Consider the following 10,208-nt stretch of genomic DNA (forward strand, 5'->3'; position numbering starts at 1 on the left):
TTTCTATATTATACTAAATGCGAAAGCAAGTTTGTAGAGCTTATAGTACAAATAGAAATTTTATATTAACTTTTTTACATGATATAAAAAATTTGAATTTTTTGTATGATATTAAATTTGATCTGTGTTGAAACTGTGCTACAATTTAAAAAATATTTTGTGTGAAATTATTCTTTTACATCAGTTTTTTATTCTGTTATTTGATTTTTATCAACTTTTTTTGAACATTAATATTTACTTTCACATGTGTTTTATTTTCAGTATACATAAATATGCTAAAATACATTTTAATTCTGTAAACAAGAGTAACATTTTCACTCGTATTGTTAACTTTTCTTAGTACTTTTCTCAGAGTTTTCAATTTTTTATTGATATGTATTGTCCACGAAAATACGTTTTCTTTTATATTGAATAAGAATACACATCTGCTAGAATCATTTAACTCTAATAGAGAAGAAACGAAATTAGAAATTGAACCATGCCGTATTGAAATAGTAGCTCAGTCTTAATTGTTTAATTCTTTTATTTTTCTATGTAAATTATTGATGTTTTATAGCGAATTTTCTATTCTACGAATATTTAAGGGACATTTTACTTGTATTATTAGAAAAATATCACTATTTTGACTATTCTAAATATAATGATGTCTGGCAGGTTTTATTTGATTTAAAAAAGTTTAATGTTAATAAAATGTAAAACTTTACTTCGCGATGTTAAAAAAATTGAATTTTTATACAATCATTAAAAATTACTATTAATTCCTTTTATATTTCTACATTGCCTTTCTGTGATGTTCGTTTCATTAAAAAATTATCATTTATTTGCACGTAGACAATGATTCTTTGGACTTTTATGGACAGTCACAGTAAAATACCTATATCTTACAAGGCAGTGCCAAAATTATTGAGACTTATGTGGTCTCGTTCTATTGGAATCTATTAAATAAATATATAATTCGTAATAGGAATTAATCACAATCGTCAACGAAGAGTTCATAGTACAATTATACGTCTATATGTTGTAGAGATATGCGAACTAATCTAATATAAATCAAATAAAAATTAAGATTTAATTCGATTCGGATTTGAATTTCTATGATTTAATCTTAAGGGGATGCTAAAGCTGTCCTATTTTATCGATTATTTTGCTTATTTTTAATTCACTAATCTTTTAATTGTATTTACATAATTAAAAATCCTTTTTCACAATTAAAGTACAGACCGTAACATAATGCGCACGTAAGTATTTTGTACAAAAAATAAAAAAATTTATTTTGTAAATAAAATTAATTTTTTTTTCGTTTTTGTATAAAATTCTTACGTGCGTATTATGTTATCATCTGTACTTTAATTGTGAAAAAGGATTTTTAATTCTGTAAATATAATTAAAAGATTAGTGAATTGAAAATAATCAAAATAATCGGTAAAACAAAACAGCTTTAGGATTTTCTTAAAACGTCTTTTAGACGTCTATTAGACATTTCTTAGAAATTGACTAAAACATGATTAAAAGACATTTTAAAGACATCTTTAAGATGCGTTATGTCCCGATTTTGGACAGCACAATGTGGAGATTTTAATATAAATCACATTTTATTAACAATCTTATAAAATCATAAAATGACTTTAAATCATATAATCGAAATTATTTTTCTTATAGAGAATATCTTTATTACCTATATACCTAAATTCAACATAAATTCAATGATTATGCTGTTAATTAGAAATTATATTTCAACGATTTAATCCGATGTAATTCGATTTGAAATTCAATTTTCCGTCTTAAAGAAAGAAATCAATGTTTAAAAAATGTTAATTCGCACATCTCTAATATAATGCATATATCGTCATTTTTTAATTTTTCTAAAAATTTTTATTCCTATACGTTCGTCAATTCGCTCGATGACGCAGATAAAAGAGTTTTTAATTTCGTATTTATTTTACAAAAAAAATCTTGTGAAACGCAGCAGGGGCAAAGATAAATACGCGAGATGAAAAAAATGTGATATACAAGTCTGTTACATTCTTTATAATATTGTTTTACGTCGGTTGCAATAAATAACTGGCTTATTTATGTCTCGATCGTCTGTTAGACAAGAATAAAAGTGTAGCAACATGAGTTATCGAGATATGCGAATTATTCGAATACGAACCGAATTGAATCAGATAAAGATTTGAATCTCTACGATTTCAACACAAACTATTGAAAATTTCAAATCTTAGAGACTCAAATACAAATCATATATGATAATCATATTCAAAGGGGATACTGGAGATGTGTCTGTTTTACTGATTAAACGCGATTATTGTTTTAGTCAAAAATCTTTTTGTTGATTACACAGAATTAAAAATTCTCCAGAATTAAAATATAGACAATAATAAATGTGGTGTACACAAGTTTATATGAAAAACAAACAGAAATTAAAAAATTACAATTTTGTGTTCGACTCCTACGATCGATTCGTGAAAACATTTGCTGCGTATAAAAGAGTTTTAGACTTTGTACGTACAAAACAAGCATGCCCCGCACATTGCATTACAAGAAAGAACAATTCTGTGCTTTTAGAAATGAGCTTAGACGCTTCAATATAATAGATTTCTGTCTATGAAAATCTCGTATGTGTGAGTACGGATTCGGAAGAAATCGATAAGTGGAATAATATGAAAAAATTTTTTTTCGTTCTCGATGTAAAATCCAATTCACAGATTGATATTAATAAGTGTACTTTAATTCTGGAAAAGAATTTCTAAATCTATAAAAAAAAAAATATACCAAATCTCATTAATGATGTGCATGAATGACTGCATTATCGACCCCGATCAAATTTGAGGAGCAGTCCAACATCCCCTTAATTTTATAATATATAATAAATAATGTAAGATAAATCATATAATCAATTATTTTTTCTTACATAATAATCCTTTTTATTATTTATATTTTAAAATTACCTAATAATAATTATGTTGTTAATTAAAAATTGTGTTTAAAAATTCGATTCGATTCGAATAAAATTTTGTTGATTCAGATTTGAACAAAGAAGTAAAATTCGATTCATTTGTAAAAAAAATCTTGATTTCTCATCTATTTACATTAAGGTTATTATTAGCTAACTTATCACGAACTATTCAGTTTGTAGAAATTCTGTCATTGTTCGAACGTATATGAAAATGATGTCTTAAAAAACGCGATTACCACAGCAGCAAAGAGCATAAAAGTCATGGATGTTGTCGACCTGCAGAAAGCTGATGAAGAAACTGTATTTTCTGGCACTCGAGTAGCTCCTGTGATCAAGAAGAAAGAAAATCAACCATTATTTAATATTTAATTAATTTTAATCTTAATATATGTATAATACATATAAATCATTAGGAAAGATTTCTCTCTCTCTCTCTCTCTCTCTCTCTCTCTCTCTCTCTCTCTCTTTCGATAAGCTACATTATAAACAAATAAAAAATTAAATAATAAATGATAAAATTTAATTAACTTACCAGATATCCTCGATCGTGGAGTCGTAATCCTCAATATTGGATTATGAGGAATTGGTCTCATCGGCGTTGGCGCAGGACTTGGCGAATTTCCATAACATTGTCCTTAAATAACATTATTATAATAGACAAGTGCATGTGTGTTATCTATTATTGTTACAATGATTAAATGAAAAATTTAACTTTTGTTGAAACAATTTGATAGAATCAAATAAGAAAAAAAATTTATATAATTTTATCTTATTTTTGATTCATAAACATCGTTATATAATATTTCTGGTAAATGCTTTATCTTTTTTATATTATTTAGTACATTTAGAAATCATCTTTAATTAATGTCTATCTGACGTGTTTTATAAAAATTATTATTTTATTTTGGTATTATTATATTATTTAGTTTTTCAAAAAGCAGTATTTGAAACATTCTTAATATTGTCGATTATTTTCAACTTCAGTTTATGATTGTGTTTTAAATTTGATAACCATACGGCAAATATAAAACTGAAAAATTTAATAATTGATATGAAAATATCAATATATAAGCATCAAGATCTACTTCGATAAAAAATAGCTTTTCTAATTTCTTGTATTATTATCAGTTTAATATTTAACCACTTATTGTTGATATTTTATGACGTTTTTAGTTTATGTATGTTTATAAAAATAGGTTCGATTAAAATGATAACCTTACAATAAAATTATATAAAATTTCAATAAAGTTTAAATTTGTTCTTATCTTTTTAAAAACATAATTTTTTATTTACTTTTATACAACTATGTGTATCCTAGTAGCACAATATATTTTGGCTAATATTGGTTAAATATTGGTTATATTGAGAGTGCATTGGCCAATGTTTTCCCCATGTTTCCTAATGTAACGCAAATATTATAAAATATTAGTTGCAAATTAGAATGCATTAGCCCAATGTTGAATTAATATTGAATCAATATTGCTGCTTAGACAAATTTGCTAAATAAGATAAAACATCCACTTTACAATATTGGACAAATATTTGGAATATTGTCTTTACATTGCTTCTTAAATTGCGCCAATGTTTTTTACTACCAGAATATTTATGTGAATGTTTCGGTATAAAAACTGTTATTAACGAATCATAAAGGTTGCGTTCCAATATTCACTGCCAGTACTGAAAATATAGTTTATGTCACGTATAGATTTTCAGTATTGGCAGTGAATATTGGAACGCAGCCAAAATGAAAATCTAAATAACATAAAAGTATCAATAATATGAAATAATATACAGTACCGACCAAAAGTATATCATCTTTAATTTTTTTGAACATAACTTTTATTTAAGTAAATTAAAGATACTTTTAGTATTAGATATACATTTTATGTGATGTATTAAGAAGTTTTATAAAAAATTTATTGTAAAATGTTGAATCCATTTGATTTTCTTAAAGTTATGCTAAAAAAACTTAAAGATGATATATTTTTGGCCGATATAGTAATAATATAAAAGTGTATATAATAATATGAAAGCATTAATAAATGCGCTTTATAAGAATATTTTTATAAAAGTGCTTACCCTTTTTGTAAAGACGCATTCCCTGTGTTTTAGGATCTATATTTCGTATACAATGGTCACCGGCTTCCTTAATATATATCTCCTCATCGTTGATGATTAATCCTACGAAACACTCATTCGTAGCAGTGTCGTTTCTCAAAGTGTAGGTATACATCACACCTTTCTCTTCCCATTGTCCCAAGCACAGATATGTTCGTTCTAAAAACAGGAGTAAAAGTATTTTGTAAAAAATCAAATTATATATTTATATTAAAAAAAAAAAAAATTTATAATTATATCAATTATATAAAACAATAATTTACATATAACATACAGTATATAACAAATTCTTACAAATTAAAATTGCTTGAAATAAGATTTATTAGATTATTAAAATTTAGACAAAAAAATAACTAAATTTAACAACATTGTTTTGAAAGAAAATAGAACTATTTGCATCAACTTATATTTTTTCCTAGTAATCTTAATTTTTATTGTTTTAATATTAATTTCTATTAATATTTTTTTTACACATTTTAAAAATTGTATACATACCTTCATACAATTCTCCTGATATGCAATCACTCACTTTATAATACATTATTTCGCGAGTGTTACAATTGCTGCTTAATTCAGCACACATTCCCGACAGATCTGTTATCATTCCTGTGTATTGGCCCGTTATTGGACAAGGTGACTCCACCACACGTTCAATACCTTAAAAATTATGTTTAAACTATTATGTGAATAATACAAAGAAGGAATTTTTTTAGTCACAGTGGATTAAAATAATATTTGGTGCTGAATAATATTTTTACATTAATTTTTAAATATATTTTTCAGTTCTATAAATTGCGTATTAGATTGTTAGACTTGAAATTCACTATAAATTTAAAACTAGAGATAATATAACTTAACTAAATAATAAATTATTTACAATGTTTAAAGGATATACGTGTCAATTAAAAATATTATCAAAAATTTAAAAATTTCGCAGATTGTTTTATTATTCTGTTTAAATATCTCTATAAAATTTGAACATAATTCATTTATTAGTTTGAAAATTATTAATTGGTCTTGTTTACTAAAAATTGTACTTTTTACTTAGTATTTATTTGAAAATTTCATGAGAAAGTAGTATTATAAATTAAATCAAAATTTTTACATATTTAAATAAAATTTTAATAAACATTGGTACAAAAGTTTATTTGGATGCATACTTATTTATTAAAAAATTGTTTACCTAAAAGTATAACAAAATAAAATTATTTTGTTGGGTAAACTATTAAAAACCAAATTTTTTCGTTTTGTTTCTTTTGTGGGTTTCAGAGTTAAAATTTGAACATTCATAAATAAAATTTTTTATTAATAATTAAAGAAAAAAATATAATTTCTAAAAAGTTTGCAATTTTTTAATTTTAATAACTTTTAGTTAATATTGCAGAGCCAAAATATCTTTAAGATGCTTAAGTATCATTATTATTAAACGACAATATTATAAAACGACGATCTATTTATTTTATGATATTATTTCTAGTTTCAATTGATTATGTTTTATGATGATGTTTCAAATTCGAACTTGTATCGATTAATCGCGTTAATTATAAAACTCAAAAATGTGTTTAAAAATTGATACAGAAATATTATTCAGCTGTCGGTTAAAATCTGCTGCAGTAAAAAAAATTTTATTTGTATTAAACATTATGTATGCATCAAATAATTGTGCGTGTTTTCAAAGTAGCGTTAGTACAGTTTACTAAGTTTATTAAGAATAGTCTTATTTATAGATAGAGCTCTTGTTAAAATTATTCACAAATTATTTACAAGGGTACTGTAAAATGTACACTTACGTGCTTGAGTCATCCACACCGGTTTATCAAAATTGAGATCATTGCACAAATCATCCTGATAACTCAGTGGATTCCAGAACATTCCTGTGTGTGATGTTATTATTGGGTGTGCTATTTTTTAGATTCGTAATAACAAAACAAGAATAAACAAAATAACAAGTACGATATAAAGGTAAATACCCTTACGAAGAAAAAAAACATTCAAAAAAACTCCGAAAATCACATTCAATTTAAGCATTATTTCGGACATTTCAATAGTTACAATGAATAATACATCTGTAATCTTTTTTCTTACAAATTGTACGTTATAATAATTATTTTTTACTACTATTAGAAGGAAAATACTTTTTACTACCATTATTTATATAGCACATTTATTATGTATCAGTATTTTTTATATCGTTAAATATTAATTTATCATGTTTTAAGCTTATTTTCTTAATTTTAATAATATTTTTTATTAAAGCGAAACAACAGAGTAAAACTTAAAAACATTTTTTTTACATAAATGGAAAGTATGCACCTTTTAGGTTTTAGAATATTGTTCTAAAATATTAGGATGGAATATATATACATAAACAGTTAAGTAAAATTAAGTTTTTTTAACTGGTTATCACGATCTCTCCACAAATTAAAATCGAATCGAAATTTCGTTAAGTCAATATTAAATTTAAATGTAAACACTTAATATTTGAGTGTTTTTTCCCGTAAGGGTAAAGATAAACAAAAAAAGGTTTTTTAATATTTTATCCTGATAGAAATTTTAAAATTTTAAAGTTTCGATAAACTTCATATTTCATTAAATTTGAAATTTTAATAAATATACAACAAAATTTTTACTATATTTTACTGAAAAAATTATTTTCTTTGTTAAAAATTATACAGACTAGTCGATCTAGAAAATAATTGAATAATTACCTAATGAAAATTCCAGAACATTTTCGCTGCGCTGTCTCATCATTAAACACACAAAAGCGGCTTGCTCACTAAAATTAAAAATAAATGCTTTTTACTTTTATTAATTTTCATTGTTAGTTAAATTAATGTTTTAAGACAAAGACGTTATATAAGCAATAAAAATAAGCTTATCTTTAATTTTATATTTCTCAATTTTATTTCGATAAAGCGGATTCAGTATAAATATAATTATGTGTATTGTGTGTATTAACTAAATTGCTTATATACCATTGATCTTTGGAATACACCACATAACGGCCAGTTTCCTCGTTTGATTCCACAGCGATGAAAGTGTAACTATTATAACCATTGAGATCAGTAAAAGTCATAGTTCTATTTATTATCAGAGCCTCCTCCCATAATCCTTGCGCCCATTTTGGAAATCTAACAATGTTATTAATAATGTGTATCAATTATTTTATAATAATAACATGTGCTTTATATATTTATGCGTTTCATAAATATTAGGTTTAAATAAGGTTTTTTTTTAAAAAAAGTATTTGTCCAATAAATATAAGAATAAAATCTACTTTAATTTTATTATATTTAGAACGTGTCTAATGATAAAATTGAATTAGATGATCGCAGACTTTGGTATATACTCACGTAGCAACATGATTCTTCACGTAGTCTGGCACTTTTTTTTGATTTATACTCTTGCTCAAAATTAAAGTCTCGTATCCATTAGTTGAATTATCTAAGTTCTGTATACAGCTAGAGTCACTGCTAAATGCCATGTAAGTTTTTCCTCTTTTATTATCAACATGGTATAGCTGAAAATTGCATTTTATTTATCATAAATTGTTATTAATAATCTTATATAAAAATGTATACGATTTTTAAATTTATATTATATCGATTTGCTCATATAATCATAATTAAACAGATTGAATTATTAAAAAAATATTTATATTGGTTCTCGTATATTAGCTAAAAGATTGTATATTATTATTTTCAATATTTGATATATAGATATATAATTTTATTTTTCATCGGAATAAATCTTTTATTTGGATTAAAAAATTGTTTATCTGAATACATTCAAATCATCTTTACTTCTAATATGTTTACATTTCATTTATCTTAATATTATCTAAATAATTTTAAATTATATAAGCACAACATTGATTGTATTGTTATCTTATTATTTATCCTATTTTATTGCTATCTTATTACTATCGTATTGTATTATTTTTTTGTTATTTAAAAAAAAATAATTTATTATGTAACGTACCCCACATCTATATTCAGGCTTGCCCTTACTGTCCCAAAGAGCAATATATTTAGAATTATTCGGTCCAGGCCAACTGCCTAAACAACTATACTTGATATCTGAAATGAGATTAATGATGTATTCTAAGAATGTTACAATTTTCTTATTGCCTCTTCTTATTAAAATAATTAATTACCAAGTAATGATATTACATTCTATTCAAATTAATTTAATAATATTTAAAAATAAAGAGTAAACACACATTTATTGTAAATTTTAATTCATAAAATATCGCAATTAATTTTATTGCGCTGAAAAAAATTTTCTGAAAATAATGATTGGATGTTCTATTAAAAAATAAATGGATATTTAGATTAGATAAAAATTCGATCACTAGGAATAAAATCAAAGTGGTCTAAAATAAACGAAAAATAAATATCTATTTATCACTGTTAAAACGGATAATTTGTTTTTTCCCGATGATTTCAATTTGTTGGATTTTTATCTAATCCGATCTAAATATCTGTTTAATCGTTACTTTAGAATATTCGATCATTATTTTTTTTTCAGAGATTATTTTATTTTCAGAATTATAAATTATTAATTTATATAATGTATATGTATATCTTTCATTTCTGTCATATTTATGTATTTTATTGTAATTACTAATAAATAATAAATCTAATAAGGAAATCAAGAAAGAACTTACCACGTGTCTCGAAGTTACATCGTTTGAATTTTAAATTAAATATTGACCCCTCTGGACAATTGCTGAACTCGGAGGAGAATGTGTTGCATTCTAACGAGGTGGCGGAGTTATTGTTGATACTATATTTGAAATGATAAAGACCAGAAATGGGACAATATTCATTCCGAATTGGTGAACCGTCGATTTCTTTTGTTCCTGTTGACAGAAAAATAAAAAATAATTTATTTATTAAGTCTTATTCCAGGATTCAATAAATAGATAGGATTCTTAGCTAACAACACTTTTATTTTCAGAAAACCTATTCTTTTATTAGATATATAACATATACTATACATATACTACATATACATATACATATACATATATGATATACATATACTATACTATATTATACTATACATATATACACTGAAAAAAATGTAATATATTCAATAAGATATATTATTGCGGGCTGCCAATTATAGA

At 24.1% G+C, this 10,208-nt stretch overlaps 1 protein-coding gene across 2 annotated transcripts in view; it reads right to left on the reverse strand.

The window, feature by feature from the left end:
- Positions 1–531: 531 nt before the first annotated feature.
- The window catches only part of LOC105831431, an 88,723-nt gene continuing 79,046 nt past the window's right edge, over positions 532–10,208 (reverse strand). Inside the window, exons 4-13 of one of the 2 annotated variants that reach the window (XM_012671557.3) lie at positions 9,744–9,938; positions 9,056–9,153; positions 8,428–8,594; positions 8,050–8,205; positions 7,783–7,850; positions 6,865–6,948; positions 5,570–5,731; positions 5,036–5,233; positions 3,489–3,590; positions 532–3,281 (exon numbers count right to left, since the gene is read on the reverse strand). In XM_012671557.3, coding sequence (XP_012527011.1) covers positions 3,145–3,281; positions 3,489–3,590; positions 5,036–5,233; positions 5,570–5,731; positions 6,865–6,948; positions 7,783–7,850; positions 8,050–8,205; positions 8,428–8,594; positions 9,056–9,153; positions 9,744–9,938 — 1,367 coding nt within the window. In that variant the 3' untranslated portion in view covers positions 532–3,144. Of the gene's footprint in view, positions 3,282–3,488; positions 3,591–5,035; positions 5,234–5,569; positions 5,732–6,864; positions 6,976–7,782; positions 7,851–8,049; positions 8,206–8,427; positions 8,595–9,055; positions 9,154–9,743; positions 9,939–10,208 lie in introns of both variants that reach the window. The other variant, XM_012671555.3, reaches the window with a different exon arrangement.

The sequence above is a fragment of the Monomorium pharaonis genome, chromosome 4, assembly GCF_013373865.1.
Source record: "Monomorium pharaonis isolate MP-MQ-018 chromosome 4, ASM1337386v2, whole genome shotgun sequence".
Classification (NCBI taxonomy): domain Eukaryota; kingdom Metazoa; phylum Arthropoda; class Insecta; order Hymenoptera; family Formicidae; genus Monomorium; species Monomorium pharaonis.